Here is a 23,958-nt window from a genome sequence, read left to right on the forward strand (position 1 = left end):
ATTTTATGCTGTGAAGCGCTCTATAAAAATGTGTTTTCATCATCATCATCATCATCACACAAACTCAGAGACCAGAAAGAGCTGAAAACCAACGACTTTATTGTCCAGTGGAGTAAATGTATTGTTTTGGGAGAGTCAAAATGATTTAAAAATTTGTTTTTCTCATAGAGGCTGTAGCATTCAATGGTGCCCCCTTCTGGTTCCACAGAGGAACACTCAGTGATGTTCCCACATTGCAGTATAAAGGAAGCATCATTTGCAGCCAGCACTCTGAGCAAGGGTTGGGTGGCCGATCGTGTTTATACAAAGGTAGAAAAATGGGGGAGTTGATTCCACCGGGGAGTGATCGGTTTAGCAGTCCTGCCTGAAGGGTGCAGCTATTCAACCCCACCGTCAGCAGGTCTGTAGAGAAAAGAAGATGGTGTGTCCATTACGGTCCGTATCAAAGATTAGCAAGAGTTAGTATGAAGTAGCTCTTCAAGACAAGAGCTCTGAAGAGAAGGTGAAAATTCTTGGTTCACCAGCTTAGCTACATCAGCTCTGCAATGCTAGTCTTTGCAAACATCAGCACTAACAAGTTATAGCAAACTGACTTTATATCAACAAGCAACAAGTAACTTTCCTGGAGTGTGCACACTTGATAATAAAAGGTAAAGGGACCCCTGACCATTAGGTCCAGTCGTGGCCGACTCTGGGGTTGCTGCGCTCATCTCGCTTTATTGGCCAAGGGAGCCGGTGTACAGCTTCTGGGTCATGTGGCCAGCATGACTAAGCCGCTTCTGGCGAACCAGAGCAGCACGGAAACTCCGTTTACCTTCCCGCCAGAGCGGTACCTATTTACCTACTTGCACTTTGACGTGCTTTCAAACTGCTAGGTTGGCAGGAGCAGGGACCGAGCAACGGGAGCTCACCCCGTCGCGGGGATTCGAACTGCTGACCTTCTGATCAGCAAGTCCTAGGCTCTGTGGTTTAACCCACAGCGCCACCCACATCCCATGCACACTTAATATTAGTGGGCCTCCCATCAGGGGTGGACTACGGTAATCTTTCATAATATGTCACCCTGTGTGAAGCTAAAATTTGGTGCCCCCAAATGGATCTTCTCAATTACGGATCTTCTCAATTTTGCACCTTCACGGCTCCAAGATACCGCACACAAACGTAAAACTTCAGAAGAAAGCTCAAGGCTCAATACTGAAAGAGGTTACAGGGAAGGAAATGTTATTTCCGGTGGGGAGGAACACACATCACTCCACAGAATTAACCACACTCATTTCTGAGGCACATACTCACTCTCTTCCGCTCAGACTGCCATGATGTGTTTGACAAAGGCTGTGGAGAGAAAGGAAAGAGTTGTCAGGAAATTAAAACTACCTGCCACCACATTCACATGCTCAGTATTTTGGACCAGTGAGCCTTTTACACCTGTCCCCCCCCCCCATATATGTTTTCATCATCACATTTTCTAGGGTAACAAGAGTACATACAGAGCCTCTGTTTCCAAGTCATATAATCCTTCAAACAAGTCAGTGAGACATTACTGTTGTAGGAAATGTGGAGTTGAGGGGAGTAAAGGGGAAGACAGTAGAATTTCATTATTTTGTATAGTATATAAGCAAAGCTTTTGTTTCAGTGTCACACAAACAGGGACTTTATTTTTGTTTGCTGTGTGAGAGACCAGAAGGCCCAGGGTGTGGTTGGTTGCAGTGTATTTTGTCTGTGTGTGCGGGGGGGGGGGTATTGCTGGGTCAGGTTAACCATATTGATTTGTATGCTGTTGCGGGGGGATTGGCTATTGCCTTGCTGGCTTGCATACACAATGAAGGAGAGCCAAACTGGGTGAAGGCATCCTCCTGTTTTAGCTTTCCTAGGAAGGCTGTTTTCCATACCGTTTGGTACCAGTGGTCCATGTTCACTCCCAATAGATGCCTCCAGTGTCTAGTTATGGCGCTCCAAGCAGCTGAGAGGAAGTGGCTTATGAGTTCTTTGTCATGTGTGTTACACCTGATATTTTGAGGTAGCAGTCAACCTTTACTGCCTCTTGTCCCTCCCTGACAGATGTTTCATTAGCAACTCAGGTGACAACTGGCCCACTTAGACTTCCGGTTAGCGCCAGCGCTTAATGGCGGATTTCTCCCGGAGCTCCGGGAGAGATCTGCTTCGTGGGTTCGGGTCCTGCAGCCACGGCGGAGCGAGGACCCTCAAAAATCACAGGCGCGTAGCCTGTGAACTGGAGACTCGGCGGGCACCTTTGCGCCCCCCCGACGTTGTGAAATAGCCTTTTTAAAGGCTACGGAACAGCGGAGGGTGTGTGGAGCGGTGCTGAGAGTCGCTTTCACCCAGCCTGCGAAGCGAAGCCGCGTCGCCATTAGCGGAGAGCGCTGATTTCTTCCGGTGAATTTGGACTAAAAAGAACAATTTTCCGTGAGTAGGATTGAACTTTAAAATATAATTGGACGTTAAAATTAAAGAAATTGGGCACCGAGACGGACAAGCACTAAAAAGGAAGTCTGCTTTCCGTTCTGTAGCAAGATCAAAGCGAAAGGCATTCAAGCTGTAACTTTTTGACAGGAGAGTTGTGCGAACTAAGAAATCCACCACCAAGCAAAGAACTCCCTCCCCCGAAGGCAGGAGGGGGGGGGAAGAAGACTTTAAAGTGCTTTCCTGCCTGCTTAAAAGAAATTGAACTGTTTACCGCTGCTCCTTTACCTGGGGGTCGGACTGCCGGAGAAAAGGAACCGGCTAAGGACTGTCGCTACAAGAAGGTTAAAAAGTAACTGTAATATTGACTTTGGCTACTCTCAACTTGAAATACTTTATTTTGTTGCACAGTAAAGTTATTTGCAGGACACTATTGATCTGGATCTTTTAAAAAGAAAAAAGAATAACTGAAAGGGACTAGGAGGGCTTTTGTTTGCTTTTTGGAAGGTGTGGGACCAACTTGAAGGCAAAGAATTGACTTTACGCCCTCTAGAGGACTTGTGAATAGTTTCAGCAACAAGTGGAGCTTAAAACTTGAGAATTTTTTTTTTCTGACAGCTTAAGAGTGTGGGAATGACCTTGAGTGAAAGACTTTGTTATGGCAGATGGTAAAGAGAAAGAGGACTCACAAGAAACAACCTTGAGATCTGGTAGACAATACAAAGTCGATCTTTCTATGCAAAGAAGGGCCTCTGTATCAGGAGCCTCTGGAACTGCAGCTGTCTCAAAGGCAAAAGTGAAAATAATGTCTTCAGAAGAAGCATTTGCTAAGGCATTGGGGAAAATAAATGACTCTTTGGAGGAACTAAAAAAGCAAGGCGCTGAAACAAATAAGAAAATTGAAGAAATCTCTGGGAAAATTGATTTAAATACAAAAAGTATAACTGACCTTGGGAACAAAGTGAACTCTAATGCAGAAGCAATTGGGAAACTACTGGAAGATTCATCTACAACACGAAAGATAGCTGAGGAAGCTAAAGAAATTGCAACTGCTGCCGAGGAAAAGTTTCCACCGGTGTACAGGAAACTAGATGAGTACGAGCTGGCACTCTCTATGCAGGATATGCAACGCAAGGAGAGGAACCTAAGGATCAGACTTGTGCCGGAAAAGGAAGGAGACAACTTGGTGGATTACTTGACAAAAGAATTCTCTGACTTTTGGAAGCAGGAGCTGGATAAGGAAGAATTTAAGATAGAGAGTGCATTTAGACTGGGAACAAGGCAGAGGAAGAACAGACCCAGAGATTGCTTAATAACTTTAAGATCAAAGGAGGAGAGAGACAAAATACTGAACCTGCACTATCAAACAACCCTTCAAATTGAAGATTTTCACATTGAGATTTTTAAAGATATTCCCAAAAGTATTTTGGATGCAAGAGGTTTTTACAAGGACTTGGTGACACTGCTGAAAAGGAACTACATACCATTCAGGTGGGAGTTTCCCCAAGGCTTGTCTTTTAAATACAAGGGGAAGAAAAGAAGAATAAAGACAGTGAGTGATAAAGACAAGTTCTTAGGAGAACACGAAGAAGACCTACAGAAAGAGACGTTTCCAGGACAAGGGCATCCTTCAAGCAAGGGACCACTAGATACGGATACGGAACCACCGACAAAAGAGGAACAACAACTGGGAGCTGTAGGAGGAAAGAGTAAATAACCCCATCATGGCTCTGCAACTTTTAACCTGGAATTGTAACGGTTTAAATATTCCCAGAAAAAGAAAATATATATTTCATGCTTTAAAGAAAGACCAACTGGACTTGATTTGTTTACAAGAGACTCATGTGACAAGAGCACATAGAAAATTATTAATAAATAAAAGATTGGGACAAGAATTTATATCTTCAGACAGAGTAAAAAAGAGAGGAGTGGTGATTTATGCAAAGGAAAATTTGCAACCGAAACAAATTTTTAAAGATGACCAAGGAAGATATTTGGCAATTGAAATTCAATCTCAAGGAGAAAAGTTTTTGATAGTGGGAATTTATGCACCAAATGAAGGGAAAGCTGAATTCTTTAAGAAGTTGCATGAGACTTTGATGGATTACATGGATTACAATTTAATTATGATGGGTGACATGAATGGAGTAGTTTCAACAAATATGGACAAAGCACAAAGACAGGTAGTTACAAAAGACGGAAGACTACCAAAAACTTTTTTTGAAATGACTGACAATATGGACTTGATTGACATTTGGAGAACAAAACACCCATTAGAAAGAGAGGGAACCTTCTTTTCTGAAGCCAAAATGACATGGACACGGATTGACCAAATTTGGGTGACTAGCAGTATGGCATCGAACATAAAGAAAGTGGAAATCTGCCCAAAAACCTTCTCCGACCATAATGCAGTAAAGATGGTGATGAAGCAAACAACAACTGGCTCCTTCAGATGGAGAATGAATGACACCTTATTTAGAGACGAGGAGATTTGTAAGAAGGCCCAAAAAACTTTGAAAGATTATTTTGAAATTAACTTAAGGACTAAAGTAGAAAAAAGAATAGTATGGGACGCAAGTAAAGCCGTGATGAGAGGGTTTTTGATACAACAAAATACATTAAAGAAAAGAAAGCAAAATGAGAGGAAAGAGAAAATCTTGGAAAAGATAAAAGAAGGGGAAAGGAAACTAAGATTGAAGCCAAAATCGCAAGAGATTTTAAGAGAAATTAAATTATATCAAACACAATATATGGAACTGATGAATCAAGAAATAGAATGGAAAATTAAACAAATGAGACAAAAGACTTTTGAATCTGCAGATAAATGTGGCAAGTTATTGGCTTGGCAAATAAAGAAGAGACAAAAACTCAACACGGTAACAAACATAGAAGTGGAAGGAAAGAACATATGTAACCCAGCGGAAATTAGGAACTGTTTTCAGAGCTACTTTAGACAGCTGTACACACAAGGGCCGCAGAAAGAAATGGATATACAACAATTCCTCGAGAAAAATGGGCTGAAAAAGATTTCGCAGGAAAGTAAGACAATTTTGAACCAGGAGATATCAGCACAAGAAATAGAAGATGCCATTCAAAGCATGACGTTGGGCAAATCTCCTGGACCGGATGGACTGACTTCCAAATATTACAAAGTTTTGAAGGAAGGGTTGATACAACCTTTGAAGGAAGTCTGCAACGAGATCATGGAGGGGAGGAGGGCACCCGATACGTGGAGGGAGGCCTACATCACACTTATACCAAAGACAGAGACTGAAAAGACTCAACTTAAGAACTACCGACCCATCTCGTTACTAAATGTGGATTACAAAATCTTTGCTGACATTTTAGCAAAGAGATTGAAAAGAGTTTTGATGGAGGAGATTCATGGGGACCAAGCGGGCTTTCTCCCGAAAAGGCATTTGTCGGATAACGTAAGGAATATAATTGACATTTTGGAGAAGTTGGAAGTGAACATAAACACTAAGGCTGTTTTGATATTTGTGGATGCTGAGAAAGCCTTTGACAATATATCTTGGAGTTTTATGTTGAAGAACCTCCGGGGGATGGGGGTAGGCCAAGGGTTTGAAAACGGTATAGGTGCAATATACTCTGAACAGAAAGCAAAATTAATTGTAAATAATGTGGTCACAGAAGAGTTCAAGATTGAAAAAGGGACACGTCAGGGGTGTCCTATCTCCCCACTACTTTTTATATCGGTCCTGGAGGTTTTGCTTAATATGATTAGGAGGGACCAGCTGGTTAAAGGGATTCAGGTCGGAGCTAAACAATATAAACTGAGAGCATTTGCAGATGACCTAGTACTTACATTACAAGAGCCAGAAGCTAGCACGAAAAGAGTTTTGGAAATAATTCAAGAGTTTGGTCAAATGGCAGGATTTAAATTGAATAAGTTAAAGACTAAGGTATTGGAGAAAAATTTAACACAGGTTGAAAAAGAAAGGTTTCAGAATGAGACGGGGTTGACTGTGGTTAAAAAAGTGAAATATTTGGGTATAAATATGACAGCTAAGAATGTGAACCTATTTAAAGATAATTATGAAAAAACTTGGACAGAAGTGAAAAAAGATTTGGAAATTTGGTCAAACTTGAAGCTTTCCTTGTTAGGTCGAATTGCAGTTATAAAAATGAATGTATTGCCAAGAATGTTGTTTTTGTTCCAAGCATTACAAATAATGGATAAAATGGACTGTTTCAAGAAGTGGCAAAAAGATATATCTAAATTTGTCTGGCAGGGCAAGAAGCCCAGAATTAAATTTAAGATATTAACGGATTCAAAGGAAAGAGGGGGGTTTGCCCTGCCAGACTTTAAATTGTACTATGAAGCGGCAGCTTTCTGCTGGCTAAAAGATTGGCTGCTTCTTGAAAATACAGACATTTTGGATTTGGAAGGTTTCAACAATATTTTTGGGTGGCATGCATATTTGTGGTATGACAAGGTTAAAGCACATAAAAGTTTTAAAAACCATATTGTCAGAAAAGCACTATTAAATGTCTGGGTCAGATATAAAGATTTGCTGGAAAACAAAACTCCAAGGTGGCTGTCGCCAATGGAAGCTAAGGCAGTTAAAAAGTTAAATATGGAGTCGAAGTGGCCAAGATATTGGGAAATTCTGGAAAAGGAAGGGGACAAACTGAGATTGCAGAGTTTTGAGAAATTAAAAGGGAAGGTGAGAGATTGGTTGCACTATCACCAAATAAATGAAGTGTTTAAATTGGACAGTAAAATTGGCTTCCAGGTGGAAAAATCAAAATTGGAGACTGAATTGTTAGAATCCAGTACTAAGAATTTGTCAAAAATGTACAATTTGCTGCTGAAATGGAATACACAAGATGAAACGGTTAAATCAACTATGATTAAATGGGCTCAGGACATTGGTCATAATATTTTGTTTGCTGATTGGGAAAAGTTGTGGACCACCGGGATGAAATTCACGGCATGTAATGCCTTAAGAGAAAATATTATGAAAATGATCTATAGGTGGTACATAACCCCAGTCAAGCTTGCAAAAATTTACCATTTGCCTGATAATAAATGTTGGAAATGTAAAGAAAAGGAAGGCACATTTTTTCACCTTTGGTGGACGTGCCCGAAGATTAAGGCATTCTGGGAAATGATCTATAATGAACTTAAAAAGGTATTTAAATATACCTTCCCTAAGAAACCAGAGGCCTTTCTCTTGGGTATTGTCGGCCAAGGGGTGTTAAAGACGGATATAACTTTCTTTATGTATGCTACAACAGCAGCTAGAATACTCATTGCAAAGTACTGGAAGACACAGGATTTACCCACACTGGAAGAATGGCAGATGAAGGTGATTGACTACATGGGCTTGGCAGAAATGACGAGCAGAATCCGAAACCAGGGAAGAGAAGCAGCGGAAGAAGAATGGAAAAAGTTCAAGGACTATCTAAAGAAATATTACAAAATTAATGAAAGTTAGAATGATGTTGGACTGGAAAGTAAATGGTTACTATTAGCAATGGTTAAGACAAGGAGAATAAGGAAGATTAGCTTAAATTTAAAGTAAAATAAGGGAAGATTTCCTGAGTAATTGATTAGAATCTGGAATACAGAAAAGGGAGGCATGAGGAAGTCGGGGAAGAAAGGTATAAGAAATTAAGATATGAAATGGTACTTGTTTTTTGTTTTGTTTCTGTTTTTGTTTGTTTATGTATTTGTTGTTTTTATGTTATGTTTGTGTGGTTATAAAAACTGTTTAATAAAAAATATTTATAAAAAAAAAAAGACAACTGGCCCACTTGCTCACCTGCAATCTGTTTTCCTGCCCTCACTTACTTCCCCTTAAATATTAGGAGTTTCCTTTCTGGCATTAGCAGGTCATGAAGTGCCTAACTGCTCCCTGCATGTAGCATTGAGGCCCTAACTGTCGAATGGGCCAGTTGTGGCTTCTGTATTACCAACAGTACTAGGCACTTAAGCACCTCATCCACACAGTGTTGCACATTTGTTTGCATATGAAAACTGCAACAAGCAAAGTCCAGCATCCCATATAACTTGGAAACAGAGGAAGCTGCCTTGTACTTAGACAGACCATTGGTCCAGCAAGCTTGATACTGTCCACACCGATAGGCTGTGTCTCTCCAGGGTTTCAGAGGGGGGTATAATCCCAGCTCTACCAGCAGATGCCAGGGATTGACCTGAGACTTTTCACTTGCAAAGCATATTCTTTACCACAACTTGTAGATAATGTGTGCAATGTTCTGTACATTACCTGCTTTTTAATATTCATTTGTAAACTGCTTAGAGGTTTTTCTACAGTCAAGTGATATATAAATTTAGTTAATTGCGATATACAAGCTTGCAGGATCTACACTTTTATCACCACATTTCCCTGTGAAACTGGGAAGTGTCGCTGCTTCCCTTGAATCAAACTAAACTGTCTACTCACCTCTTCTAAGTGATCATCCATAGGCAGGCTGTATTTTAGGGGGCAGAACTGAGTTATCTGCAATGCAATTGATCAGTTACTTAAGTATTTTTATTTACTTTCTTGATGGGGGGGGGAGATGCCCCCCCCTGCCAAGGTCCTGGGCTCATCCAGACTTCCTTTTGTGCCATACTTTCTAGGTTGACGTTTTAAAGCGCTGTGTCCAAGCATTCTTTTTTATTTTCTGGCCACTTTCCCCGTGAGAACCCACTCTTTAATGCTGAATCAGAACAAAAGGCAATTTGTGTTACCCACAGATTGCCATCTGCTCTGATTCAGTGGTAAAGAGCGGGTTTTCTCTGGGAAAGAAAGAAAAGGGGCAAAAGTGGGGGGGGGAGCGCTTGGATACAGTACTTCAGAGTGTGGCCCTGTGCCTAGGAAGTCTGGATGAGTCCAATATGAGTGTTCTGACACTGGGCCTACCTGCTCATGCAAAAACAGACCCAGTCTCTCACCTTCATAATTGATGCAGCCATTAGCATCTTCGTGCCCAGCTAATAGAGTGTCTACTTCCTCTTCAGTCATTTTCTCACCTGGAAAGAGAAGGAGGAGGAACAGCACATGGAAGAAGGGGTCAGGTTCTTTACATTTCCTTCAGTCCCCATCAGCCCCAGCCAACATGGTCAAAGGATGATGGGAGCAGTAGCCCAGCACCTAGCATACCAAGTAGTTCAACCTGCATCTTGCGCTGAAATAACTCCTCAGGAATGTGTATGAAACTACATTGTTTGTTGCACCAAAGGTGGTTTGATGTAAATGGCATCAACAATCAAATCTGATTTTGAGATATTTGTGATAGACCATACTATTTACCTTTATTAAATTCTAATCAATTGCAGTTGATCTTCAAAACAGAATGTTGGTATGTGTTGTGTGTGTATGTCTATAAACAGGTATTTGAATTTTATTTTAGAGGGCCATACTTGGAATGGGGAGACCTGGGTTCAAATCCATGCCATTTGCAATGCTCACAAGGTGACATTTGGTCACTATTTCTCAGCCTAATCCAATTCACAGGATTGTAGAGCAAATTCTATCATATGCCATTGTGAGCTTCTTGGAAGGAGCGTGGGACACAGCTGTGTAGCTGAGCTAGGATTTGAATTCAGTTTTTCCCAGTTCAAGCCTGATGCTCTAGTCTATCAGCATGACTAGTTCTTTAGGCTGCAACCAAAACCCCACTTGGGAGTAAGCCACATTGAACTCACTTGCATTATTATGTTAGATATCATTCATCAAGAAACAGTAAAAGGCTGCAAACAGTTTTAAGAACTTTTTCTGTGAGTTCTGGGTGTGGTTTTCTAGGCTGATTAGACACAGCTGGTAATGTGTATAAAAGAAAAGAAGTCGCAGTTTGAATTTTGCCTGCAGAGAGAGAACACCCACATGCTTTGTGTTTGTTGTTTTTGTATAGCTGTAATAAAACCTTTGTTTGAGTGTTTTGCACCGATCTTGTGGTTCTATCGTCTGCCACCAGAAGAAAAAAAAAAAACCCTAACATATTATAGGCTTAGATTGAAGGGTAATAATGATCATGTATCCTTTCTTCTAAAATAAAATAAGGAGACAAAGAGTAGCAAAAGTATCTCTCCATTTTATAGACTTTTCACTTTTTCAATAGTTCTTTGCAGGCTGTGCACTGCACCTCCCTGGAACAGAAGCGCAAGTCCTTATTTATTAATGCATGCATTCTATAGTGGATGAGAGTGCAACAACTCCTTGCCACAAGGGCATTGAAATATACTCAGAGTCGCAAAGTGATTTCATGCTCTTTATTCAGCTCATAGTGGTGTGGAGGAATGAATGAAAGTCCCCTCAAGGTATCTGCTTTATATACATTATTTACACAATGGGCTGCACATGATTGGCTAATTCCGGAATTCTACTGTAAGCCAATCAGGTTGTGGATTCACTTCTATCTGGAGCATGATTGCGTGGTTCCTGCCAACCAATCATACTGCTGCATTCTGAATCCTATTGTTCTAGGACCAATCAGACTGCTGCCTTTTGGATCCTATTGTTCTAGGACCAATCAGACTGCTGCAGTTTGGATCCTATTCAACTCAGTACATAACAGGCATCCTCTCTATATAAAGGCCACTCCCCCAAACCTTAATGGGGAAGAGGTACTATGAGTCTACAGTGGGGCCAGTGTTAGTACCAAGGCAAGGGGAAATTAGGATGCAAAACCGTACCTGGAGAGACCAGGGCCAGATTTAGGTTTGATGAGGCCCTCAGCTACTGAAGGTAATGTGGCCCTTTATATGTCCAGCTGTCCCTAGTCAACAACAAATTGTCACTGTTTTTTAGTTTGAATATATGCTATATGGTAATTTATGGACCTAATAGGTATCTAAAGCCATTTGCACATAACAAATAGGAGCCTACACAACACAAAACACTGTTGCTGTATGTAGGCTTTATTTTATTTGTTTTTTATCTTGTATTTTGGAAATGTACATCCAGTTGTTTTTTCCTTTAATTTTTTTTGGGGCCCCCAAGAGAGTGGGGCCCTAAGCTATAGCTTGTTTAGCTTATATGAAAAATCCAGCACTGGGAGAGACAGTACCTAAGCAACACCAGCTTGCCTAAGGCCATCCAGTTCATTTATGAATGAACAATCATTTCGAACAAGGATTAATTGCAGCGTTGCCCATTAGCTAGTTTAGCACATCCACCTGTACCTAAAGCTGAAGTAAGTGAATGGGATGATGGCTGTGTTGAAAATGGGATCCTTCTGGGCTCTGGGCTGTAGCATGGCCTCCTCATGTTTGGTGTGCCCCCAAAGCTGCTTGGGCCTTCTGGCAACAAACTGGCGAGAAAGTTTTGCCCTGGCAGCACTTACCAAGCGTGGCGAGGACGTGGCGCAGTTCTGCGCCCATGACGGTGCCGTTTCCCTCTTTGTCAAAGACCCTGAGCCCCTCCACGTAGTCTTCGTAGGTTCCCTGATCTTTGTTCTTGGCAATAGTCTGTAACATGGGCAGGAACTCTTCAAACTCCACCCGCTTAGAATTCAGCTCTAGTGGAGAAGGAGGAGGAGGAGGAAAGACTGTCAACAGCAAACTAGTCCCAAGCGCTTTGCCTCCTAGATTTCATGGGGCCCTTCCCAGCCTACACCCTCAGAAATCTGTGTCCGTTGATTGTATACATTCCATGAGGACTGCACTCTTTCACTTGGAATGTGAACCCGAAACTGTGTTTTACATCCTGAAAATTGCTTAGCATGTGGTTTTCGGGGAGGATGGAGCACAGGAGGTGGTCACACATCAGCTTCTTCTATACTGGGTTTCTATGTAATACATACTCAAATATAAAGTACAAATTATACAGAAGTAAAGAAAGAGAGAATACTATATTCCATGTTTATGTTTCTACTATTGTCCTATTTTCTTTCCTTATTTTTCTCCTTTAATTGATACAATATCTCTGCTTCTGATATTCAGGCATGAGTGCCTAGGCTAATGCAGCCAAAAGGGCACCATCCATGCACACGTATCTCCTCCTTGCATGTGGGTGGTACCATTTTGGCGACATAAGCATCGGCACTCAAGCCTAAATAGTAGAACTAGTAAGAATGCTGAAGCTCTAAAGGGATGTCAGCCTCACGTCTGAAAACACCCTTCAGGGCTGATGTGTCCTGCGCAGCTTCCCACGCTTTCCCCCATTCCTAACTAAAGATGGACAGACCTCTCAAATTTGTTTTCCCAATCTTAAATTCAGTTCACCATATTTCCACATCAACTTGCTATTTTTTTCTATTTAAAAAAAGTTCTCAAGAAAATTCACCAGCATTTTAGCAGCCCTTTCTCCTGATATACACATTTTTGTATGCAGTTTTTGCCTAGTACTACTCTGTACTGTATGCTTGCTTGAATTTGGAATCTATTGCCCTCAAGTGGCCATACTGTACGTTTCCCTTTCTACTTGTGAGGATCAAGACTCACCGTCCGGCTTGGGGTGTCCCAGGACTTTCATGATCTCGGCATTTGTGGGATTCTGTCCCACGGCCCTCATCACATCTCCGCACTGGCCCAACTGGATTTTGCCATCACCAACCCGATCAAAGAGCCCAAAGGCCTCTTTGTAATCTAGGGAGATTAGACCAAAGTTTTAATGTGGTTATTTTGTAATGAGGTCTCAGAACTGGGCAAGCTGCCGGGGACCGGAGGGTTTTTTGGGGATAAAGTGTCAAGCTTGCCATGCCAGCTGTCAACTTGATGGTTCACATAATCCCAAGAAACTAGACACCGCCGTCTGCAAGGTCTGTTTAACCTGCCCAGTTTCTATCACTCATCACAGCCAATATGAAGGGAGGGAGGGAGGGAGGTTGCTGCCTACCAAAGGGCAAGCTCTGCTTGGGATGTGTCTAAAGAGAAAACGATGATGGTGATCTTGAAAGGAAGACTCTGGCTATTCTTGCTCTAAACGAAAGAGGGATCTCAGGGACCTTCCTTCCAAAGGGGCATCACCTTGATCTTGGGAGGGTTTTAGTTGCCAAGGAATCATTTTTATATTTAGACAGCACCTCTAATCCCGTAGCAACCTTGGACAGCACAAAGGCATGGCTAATCAGGCACACCAAGAGGAACTGCATCTCTCAGATACCCAGGCCCCCAACTCCTCTACTAACTGAGCTAATGAGACATTCCTTCAAGTTGCTAAAGAAGGTTTCAGTGGTAAGGGCAATTGGAAGTGCAAGATAGTTAAATCAGGCACCTATAGGTGATTACAATGTTCTGTTTGTTGGAAATATGTACACTCTTTCTCTCATAATGCTCAGGGCAGCTTTCAAAATAATAGAGGGATGGTTTGGTGAGCATGGTGAGCATGGAGCATGGAGAGCATGGTGAGGCTTCCTAAGGACTTGCCTGCATGACAAGTGTAAATGTAAAACCACTTTCCAAGTTTATTAATGGTGAAGTCCTGTATAAGTCTACTCAGAAGTAAGCCCCATTGAGTTAAATGGGACTTGTTTCTAGGAAAGTGTGGCAAGGATTGCAGTCTAAACGGTTGCTGCTCCTAGCTAAAGAACCCACATATATTGTAATCCGCGTCAGGGCTTTTGGGGCAGAAAGCCAGTTTATTGATATAAGATTTAAAAATAAGAGTTGCTGTTAAGTGGTCGTGGAGAAAGCCATACCTCCAGAAAAAATATATAATTTCTTTTGTGTCATGAGGGAAATTATGAATGCCTTTGAAATAAAAGTGTGTGTGTGTGTGTGTGTGTGTGTGTGTGTGTGTGTGTGCATGGAGGTGTCAGATCAGAAAGCTGAAACTAAAGGTGTAATGCTACTTGGTGGGTTACAAAGGTGTATTGGGGGAAGAAAGGACAATTGTAATTACTGTTTGCTCAGTCTGCACCTGGAGGACTGGAGTCTATGTGAGGAGGAAGCTGGGGCAGGGATAAATTATGTGACTGTCCAAGAGGATGGACTAGGCTTCTGTGTTTCCAGTCTCTTGACTCTAGCAACTCCGTTCTCCGCTGCTTATGCCATGAGACCAGAAGTAGCTGTAACTCCTCTCCCACTCCCGGTTATATCTAGTACTACAAAAATTGTGATGTGATCTCATCCCCACTTCAGGTTTCCCAGCAGCCAGTTAAATTAAGTGGGGGTGGAGGACCTTGCAGAACACTGGCATCATGTTGTGCTTCTTGGTGTTCTAAATGTTATGGGGAGAGGAGAAGGTGATACGGGGCCATTGCTTTTGATAACAGCTCCCAGTCCCTAAGGACACGGGTGGCGCTGTGGGTAAAAGCCTCAGCGCCTAGGGCTTGCCGATCGAAAGGTCGGCGGTTCAAATCCCCGCGGCGGGGTGCGATCCCGTTGTTCGGTCCCAGCGCCTGCCAACCTAGCAGTTTGAAAGCACCTCCGGGTGCAAGTAGATAAATAGGGACCGCTTACTAGCGGGAAGGTAAACGGCGTTTCCGTGTGCGGCTCTGGCTCGCCAGAGCAGCGATGTCACGCTGGCCACGTGACCCGGAAGTGTCTCCGGACAGCGCTGGCCCCCGGCCTCTTGAGTGAGATGGGCGCACAACCCTAGAGTCTGTCAAGACTGGCCCGTACGGGCAGGGGTACCTTTACCTTTACTTTTTTACCCAGTCCCTAAGAAACTAAGAGGTTTTAGGAAGTAAAAAGCAAACACCAAGATGCACACAAAGCAGTTACAGTGGTACCTCAGGTTAAGAACTTAATTCATTCTGGAGGTCCATTCTTAACCTGAAACTGTTCTTAACCTGAAGCACCACTTTAGCTAATGGGGTCTCCTGCTGCCGCCGCGCCGCCGGAGCACGATTTCTGTTCTCAGCCTGAAGCAAAGTTCTTAACCCGAGGTAATATTTCTGGGTTAGCAGAGTCTGTAACCTGAAGCGTATGTAACCTGAAGCGTATGTAACCCGAGGTACCATTATATTTTGTTTGAGGTGGGCTGTAGAAGTGAATCAGAAATAGTTTTGCCACCAGGTGAAAGTTCATGCACTTATGTGCATCCAGGCACACCAGCTTAGCCCCGCGACTGTGGGTGCAGGGGGCATGCATGCACAACGTCAGCATGCTGCGGGGCGCATGCAATGTCAGCGCTTCTGCATGTATCTCAGGAAAGCTTGCTCCTGGCGCCTTTGGACAATCAAATTGGCTTACCTTCCAACTGCTCCTTAGTGAATTCAATCTACAAAGAAGAAAGAAAGTGGTTGGAGATCATGACAGTCACAGGAAAGAGGCAATGGTACTGAAGTGAGAGAGAGACTGGGCAAGGTGACAGGAAGGTGGTCAAGCCCAAGTTGTTGATAGAAATGCCAAGTTATAAAAAGGAAGCATTAGGACTCACAGAAAACTTCTTCAGCCAGAGATGAGTGGACAGAGCAGATGCTATAGCTCCCAAAGAAAAACTAAAGATGGAACAGGGCAGCTATGCTATGTATTTTGTCCATTTTAACATTTGACCAGTTAATTTCCATTGGCGAACAGATGTGTAAAAAATGGTCAACTTGTTTAGAGTTGATGACCATACTGGACATTTGTATTGTTGCATTTTTCAAAAATACCTACACAATCCATCAGGGTTAGGAATTTTGCTTATTCAGATCAAATTCTCAGGACTCTCCCTAGGCCACCCCCTTCCTGCAGACCACGACTCCTCACCAGTCCTGCTCTGTGCCTTCGTCAAACTCTTTAACTGTGATATTGGTTCTTGCTGGCCTGGATAGAAATCTCTGGCTTTATTGTGGCTGGAATCATGAGCGTAGCCAAGGGGGGGCCAGCGGGGAGATGCCTCCCCAGATCAAGTAAAACAATAGAAATACTTAACTGACCAATCACGTTGGTTCTGGCCCCCCCACAAAAATCCTGGCTACACCCATGGCTGGAATGCAACCTCTTGTACAAAGAAAAGAGTCACACCCATTACTCTGGCCTTGCCTATCACTAGGAGGCCCTCAGAAGTTACCTCATGAGAGAATGCAGCCCTCACACTAAGAAAGGTTCACCACCTGTGTGTCTATATATATGACACCTCCATGGTCATCTCTGAATGGTTCATTTTTACTCCCTTTCTCTGTCACTCTGTTCTCCACTTTTCAGTTCTCCTCAGACCTGTCTCTCAATCTTCTCAAACAAAGGGTGTTTCCAAGACAAGGAGCGCCTAGAAAGATACAATCTTGGGTTTTTTTGTGGTAAGCCAGAAGTGGAATTGCAATTGCTTTTCCCGAGTACCAGGGATTTTCTTTTGTGTGTCCACATTCTGCTATGTTCCATTCATATCAGTGGGTGAGACACAGCTGTGTGCGACAATTCATTCTCCTTCCCTTCCCTCCATTCTATCATTCTCACACCAAGACTTTTAAAGAACTTCCAAAATCCATATTGGAGTATACCATTTTTCGTCCAACCAAACTGTCACAAAAAAAAGCACGCAAGCTTCCAACTTCTCCACAATTCTTCATCAGGCCAGGTGGGAAACAGTTCTGTGGAACTTGAAAGCTTGCACACTGTTTTGTGTCATTTTGGTTGGCCTCATAAAGGCATTGCCCTAAAATGGGTTTGGGAATTTTCCTTATGAGCCAACCCAGCTACTTTCTAATGTTGTCTAGGTTCTTGGGAGATGACTGCCTTTTACAGTTGAGGTTATTAAAGGGCAGGAGGGGGTAGGGCGTGAAGGATGGAAAGGCAGAGAGAGAATAAACAGAGTGCTGCCAAGGAGATTTCCACGGCCTCCCCTCCTACCCCAGCTGCAAGGTAGTTGGGGAGTTGCAATTTCACCTCTCTCTCCCTCTCTCTGCAAGGAGGCGATGCATTCTGCCCTGCTCCCTGCCACTCAGCTCCTCTGAAGCCTTGGGCCAAGAGGTCTGCTGCTGACTGACTGACTGGACTCCCGGTGAGAGATCCAGCAGCTTTTCACTTTCCTTCCTGCCCCTGAGAAAGGGCAACTTGCTTCCTCAGCCTTATAAAATAAAACAAAAAATACTCACTCTCCTGCAATTTTGCGCGAGTACTTTGTTTGTCAGTAAACAAAGAGGGGAAAATATGCTTTCCCATTTCTCTCCCTTCCTTCCCAACTGTGGAGACTCAGTTCCCCAGAACTCCTCCAAATTTTATGCTAAATCCACTGAGGAGCCAGTGGTCAGGCCAGGTCACTCTCTCTCAAGCGATGGTGCCTGCTGAGTCTTCACATGTTCATTCAGAGTCTCCCAGCGGCTTCTGGATTTCTTCACTTGCCTCTTCATCTGCTAATTCCCTTCCTGAGTTCAGTTCCAATGGGACAGCAGGACTGCTGCATTTTGTGAACCACTTTGAGATTCATAAATGCATTAATGAAAAGGGTATAAGAGGTTTTTAAGATAAAATAAATAAAATGAGACCGGCAGCTTTTCTCAGAGTTGTGCAAGGTAAAGCTGCTTACAATGTTATAAACATTTCACAAATTTAAAATTACACGGTTAAAAACCCACATTTTAAAGCAGCACAGAGCAATTAGTTAAGATATAGGGCTTACTGTATGTTCATTTCCAGCACATTCATTCAAATAAGTAATCAGTGTTTTAAAATATGTGGAATGGCCTTACCAGATACTAAAAGCGTGCTTAGGTATGGGAAGTGGTGGGGGGCAGGGTGATAGGGCTCATTTATGCCCCCGCCCCCCAAATGCTGCTATACACATAGGAGCCACACCTCTTGCACAGTTGGAAGGGTACTGCTGTGAGCATCTTTCCCTCTGGAGACTGTGCTTCTCTTCTGGGTTTAAAATTATAATAATGAATTCTATGCATTAGGGGGGAAGTCATGTGTATCACTGAGAAAACACAGATGTATTACAAATAGATGATGATGCACATGGGCCCCTATAAAATGCCAGTGAAGAAGGCAGGCCAGTTCCAGTTTCATGCAGAAGCTGTCCAAGGATGTTTGCAGCCCAAGGTGTGGAATTGCCACTCTCCATACACTTACTTTTCACAGGACATGCACATGGCATCACTGTCCATTAATGTCTATCCTCTGTCTTCCCTGCATTATATATGCCTTTTTTTCAGACAAAGTCTTTGCTTTTTTCAGAAGTACAGAAGAGTAGAGCACTCTCTGTAGCTGCAGATTCCCTTAGCAGTATCTCTTAAAGGGCATAGTTTTCATGTGGGCAGTGACCAACAACTCAGGCGAATCTCTCACAGCTTTGCAGCACACTTTCACTATAAACTTTGCAATGGGTGTCATTTTATCACATTTCTTCATTTTTAAATTGATCCTTTTAATTAGGCTAATATGTGTTTCTGGTTTGGTTTTTTTAATGCATCACATTTTTTGTTTAAAAACTGAACGAAATGTAGCCAGAAAAGTGTTATATGCTAAAAAGATCAGTGGGGGAAATGAGCAGGGTGATAAGATGTTGGGCACCACAAAGGTGTGCTGAGCTTCAAATGGTGAATTGAAGCTTCCCCTTCGTCACTCACAGGAGCTGGTGTGGATGGAACATGGAGGACTGTGCACAGAGAAAAAGTGCAGGAAGGCTCGTGATCATGTGGAAAGACAACTGCAGTTCCGCTTATTGCTTACAACAGAGAGGCAATCTTGGAGCCAGAGGATGGAATTAATGAGCATGACTTCACTTATTAATGCCAATGGGTCTACTCTGTGTAAAGGTTAGGTGTATTCCACCCGGAGTCTGAAAGCACCCCAAACACCTCAGTCCTCTGTGGCAGCTCCTAGGGGCCCAAAAAGGCTGTGGTCCAGGCATCTCACTGTACAGTACAGGGCTCCATATATTTGTTCCGTCCTGGTCTGCCCCAGCTGCGAGGTTTACAAAAGGTAACAACTCTTGCTTCTGTTCATCTTGCTTCCCACAGGCCTTGGGAGTAGATCCTGGAGACAGGAAGCGTTTCCCCCAAGACTACGCATGTGTGGCCATGTGTGGCTGGAGATGGGACCCAGCCTAAGGCTGGCTGGCTCATGGGGAGGCTTGGAGCACAGGGCAGGAGTGGAGGGAAACCAGGGTGAACTCTGGATTTTTAGTTTTGCGACACTGCAGATGGAGATATAGAAGCATGATTAGTCGCACCAACAGGGTAAAAAACAGCTTCTATCCGTGGGCTGTTAGGCTGATGAATGAAAAGGTAACAACAGGGCAACTGACTTTTGGGTTTGGTGGGTGTGCGTCAGTAAACGAGGGGAATTAAGACTAAGAGAGATGAGTGGGGGGAGCTCGTGTAATCTCACTGTATACAAGTTGTAAAGGTAAAGGTAAAGGGACCCCTGACCGTTAGGTCCAGTCGCGGACAACTCTGGGGTTGCGGCTCTCATCTCGCTTTATTGGCCGAGGGAGCCGGCGTACAGCTTCCAGGTCATGTGGCCAGCATGACTAAGCTGCTTCTGGTGAACCAGAGCAGCGCATGGAAACGCCGTTTACCTTCCCACTGGAGTGGTACCTCTTTATCTACTTGCACTTTGACGTGCTTTCGAACTGCTAGGTTGGCAGGAACAGGGACCGAACAACGGGAGCTCACCCCGTCACAGGGATTCGAACTGCCGAGCTTCTGATCGGCAAGTCCTAGGCTCTGTGGTTTAACCCACAGCGCCACCCGCATCAACTTGTACAAGTTGTACAAGTGACAATAAAGTATTTCTATTTCTATTTATCATTGTGGATCTGCACATTTTACAGGTACTCTTTTTTTGTGGTTGTTCTGTGGCCCGTGGACAGTGCAAATGAGCCCTGCGTGTTACGTGGGACCAAGAACAGTTCTTCGCCGCGCATGCAGGTGCTGCTGTGGCCAGGCCTGGAACTGCTAGGCCAGACTGCCTCTTCCTGCATCAGAGGCCAGCCTCTCGCTGGCTCTTTCAGCCTTGTGACCAGCAAAGACAGGAGGAGGAGATGCTTAAGGCGCCAGGGAGGCCAGTTCAGCAGGAGGTTTCTAGGACTGGAATCTAGAGTGGGTTTAAATAAGGGCTCGCTTTCCCCTCTCTGCCATCACTCTCCTTATTGAAGCCCCTACCTCACTGTTTCAGGAATCCCGCAGCGTTAGGAGGACATGGCTGTTGACTGAATGCCCCAATCCTCCTGCAACTTGATCCTCCCAGTCTCAGAAGGTGGCATCCCAGCAAAGGGATAGAGGTAGGATTGAAATAACTGTTCCCTGTAAAAAGCGGGGAATATGCTAAGTCCCACCCCCACCCCACCCCCGCTGGTGGCCACCTGTCCCTGGCCGGGCTTTCTGAGAATGCAGGCCAAATACCAGGCTTTTGCGCCTGCTGTTCGGACCTGTCGTTAAAATAACAGGAGCCCTTTCAATTGCTAAATTTATCTTGCCCCTCTAACCCGCTAACCTTAGCTTGCTGCCCTTCCCACTCACCATTGTCTGCTGAGATGGGGAAATGGACTTTATTTCCTGGCTGCCTAGAAGCAGCACTGAGACAGGGTTGCCATACTTCAAAAAGTGAAAATCCAGACACAAAATTTGTTGAACTTCTTTTTGCAAAAAGAAAATTCGCCAAAAGCTACACTTCCGGATTTCCTCAGACATTTCAACACTTTCTGCCTGGACGCTGCTTCTGAGGGCCTGATCCTGGTCATGTCCAGATGTATGGTAGGCAGCCCTACACTAAGAGCAGAAGAAGAAGCTCCAGCTTTCCATGAAGCAATGAACCCTAAAGGCCTTGAGGTCTGGTGTGGTGCAGAGGTCAAGGAAGGAACTTCCTTTTAAATACTGTATGAAAGACCCAGACTCAACTCTGTGCTTAGCTACCTAGCACACTGTAGTGCAGCTTTGCGTAGGCTGATAGTCTTCAGCCATTTCAGATGTTTCACCCACCTTTAGGCTAAACATGCATTCGGAGACCCATTTCTTAATTTTGTTACCATTTATTTGTAGCCTTACCCAGCTGCATGGCAGACCAAAATCCAGCAGGTACAGCTTTCCCCCAGCACAGAGAGATAGTGATGGGGAAGCGGCACCTGTTGAATTTGTGCCTGCAAAAAGCTTGTGTCAGGAAAAAAAATGATAAACCTAGATTAAGCATATTTAAATATGAGGATATAACTATATTTATATCTCATATGCATTATAAAACTAAATTCAGACTGGGGAAATTCACTGAATGTCAGCACAAAAGCTGGAGAACAAGGGCAATCAAATTCAGCATTTTGTTCCCAATAGCAGTCAGCAAGAAGTCTTTGGAAGCAGACAGCAGGACATTGTGCTCTGGTTGCATGTCCAGCACTTGGAACCCCAAAACATACTGTCTCTTGACATGGAGGGCTAATTATTTATCATGACTAAAAGTCTAGAGTGTGATCAAGTGGCCAACTTAGCTTCACACAAATCCACACCTTGCACAGCCATTGTCCTGCCTTTTCTTTCTTTCTTTTTAAAACTAGAATTCATTATCAGCCTTGAAGGCACACAATGAACTCAGAATGGACTGAGAAAGAAACATGCCTGATTTTAGACATTCTCATTTCCCATATGGAGCTCCAGTTCCCAACACTGTATCGTTTAGTCCAACAGATAGTGTTAGCCTTGAGCCAAGGAGACTTAGACCCAAATCCTTGCTGATGTACAATTCACTAGAGCTTTTTTTAACCAAGCATCTGTGCTCCTTAGCTCCCTCTCTGAAAAACATGGAACAATAGCTGTGAGGGTAAATGAAACAAATCATTTTAAAGAGCAGCAAAACTCAGGGAGATCAGCTGTCTCATCTGGAGACAACGAAATAAGTTGCAATTAAATCCTACGGTAGTTCATTCCATTTTATTTTCTGTTGCTTCAGACCCAGTGTTGACCACTTCCAATAAGAGAGGCCAGATTTCCCATGTTTTGGTTCCAGCCAGAGTTAGCTGGGCAAATTTAAACACATATGAAGTTTCTGCAAAATGTAAAACTGAATATGGGGATTCAGTAAAAAGGAATGATAATAAACAGATCAGGTAAGAGTTATGCATGCCATCCGTACCTTTCAATTGACACCCAGTTGACACCTACTTGGTCCCTTGCTGTTCATGAGAGGGGCTGTGAGCTTGGAGATAATGCAGCAGGGCCTTGCCAGCTATTTGGGTATCCCATGATAGGAATGGGGTTGTCTGGTGGCCAGTTGATAGGTAATGTGTGTGCATAAGCACATGCTGCTCCTGTCAATTGAGTTTTACTTGGCTTTGACTCATTCTGATCTTTCTGCCAGGGGAAAATACCTGACTGCTTCAAGGGAGTTGGAAAGTAGTTTACGGAAGCCTGGAGCCTGACAAGTTTTTCAGAGAGTTGGTGGTCTGAAAGAAGAATCTCTTTTCATGGTATGTTGTTCATTCATCCCACCATTTGCCTCAAATAAAGTGGCTTTGTATTGTTTCAAAAATCTGTTTGATAAGAAAAACAGGCAAACGAAATGTGTGTACCACGAGAAGTGAAGCCTCTTTCAAATCACTTTCAATTCTGTTAAAAACTATCGTCTGTCTCTGCCCCGGCTGAGGATATTATTCAAGCCCAAACATATTTAATACTCCAAACACCTTCTGTGGAGTTGGGCTGGGTGGGTGTTTGTGAGTGGAACAGGGCTAGGCTTGGCTTCTAAAATGGTGATAGCTGCCTTGATTTATTTAGCCCCCTCTTCGCACCCACTAATTCATATTAGGGTGCGCCTAATTAATTATTGCAACCTGTAACCTCCCTTTATCCACTTGTAATGCCCTGCTGCAACACTTCTCAAATTAGTTACCTCTTACAATAATATCATCCCACAAAGCACTCTGTCTATTTAGTAAAAGGATAGAAAACACTTTAGATCCAGATAAAATAGCCTAAGATCCTGGCCACCCCCTCCTCCTGCTGCTGCTGCTGCTGCTGCCTTTAACCGGCTTCCTTCCCAAGAAGAGAAGGGCTCCCGCAGGTGTCCTGTCCCTTCAACCATGTCTCACTCACCACAACTTTGGAGAGGTCAATTGGGGGATCCTTGGGCTTTGCTGGTGCTGCTGGCGCTGCTGGCGCTGGTTCTGGTGCTTTGCCTTTAGCTGCCGGGGCTCCTGGCTTCGCTAGAGCTGGCTTCGCTGCTGGTTTGGCAGGCGGGGGTACTGGCCGTTTGACTGGGGCATCCTTCTTTGGGGGCATGTTCTCTCTGTGTCTCCTGCTGGGAATGAAGCAGTGGGGAAGTCAGCAGATGTAGGCAGGATCCTCAGCTCAGGCTGGCTCTGCCCGGCTGCAGTTTAAATAGCTCTGTGGATCCTGTGATGTCAGCCCAAGAGGACTAGCTGGGTATGGAGTGGGAATGCATCTAAAAATGGGAGCATCAGTCACCTTCAGCAATGCTAGTTCCTCCCTCCATTCAAGACAGAGAGATCTCAAAGGGCTTTGCTACAGCTAAGCATCCTTTCTGAATAGCCAGGCCTTGGACGTGCCTTTGTGGCACCAAGCCAGTCAGCTCACACAGCAAATCCTCTGGCTCTCTGCACCAGTCATATGGGCTAGCAGAAGGTAAGCGGGGGTGGGATTCTCCTTCTATTAACATTGCATCCAGCCTGGCTTGACTGCTGTTCTAAGTAAACTGCAGCAGCATAGGACCCAATCTATCGCGGGGAGGGTGTAACTATGGCATAATTA

At 43.8% G+C, this 23,958-nt stretch overlaps 1 protein-coding gene across 2 annotated transcripts; it reads right to left on the reverse strand.

Moving 5' to 3' along the window:
- Nucleotides 1-82: 82 nt before the first annotated feature.
- On the reverse strand, nucleotides 83-23,955 carry LOC128405004 (myosin light polypeptide 6-like). 2 transcript variants are annotated; one of them, XM_053371177.1, is made up of 8 exons: nucleotides 23,656-23,955; nucleotides 23,284-23,488; nucleotides 15,530-15,557; nucleotides 12,836-12,979; nucleotides 11,737-11,910; nucleotides 9,347-9,424; nucleotides 1,294-1,332; nucleotides 83-402 (listed from the first exon to the last, which is right to left on the reverse strand). In XM_053371177.1, the coding sequence occupies exons 2-7, from the start codon at nucleotides 23,467-23,469 to the stop codon at nucleotides 1,304-1,306; spliced, it is 639 nt and encodes a 212-aa protein (XP_053227152.1). In that variant the 5' UTR covers nucleotides 23,470-23,488; nucleotides 23,656-23,955; the 3' UTR covers nucleotides 83-402; nucleotides 1,294-1,303. The 2 variants fall into 2 exon arrangements, with proteins under 2 accessions (XP_053227152.1, XP_053227143.1); XM_053371168.1 differs by lacking the exon at nucleotides 23,656-23,955 and having other exon boundaries at nucleotides 23,284-23,648.
- Between the last annotated feature and the right edge of the window lie 3 nt (nucleotides 23,956-23,958).

The sequence above is a fragment of the Podarcis raffonei genome, chromosome 2, assembly GCF_027172205.1.
Source record: "Podarcis raffonei isolate rPodRaf1 chromosome 2, rPodRaf1.pri, whole genome shotgun sequence".
NCBI lineage: Eukaryota > Metazoa > Chordata > Lepidosauria > Squamata > Lacertidae > Podarcis > Podarcis raffonei.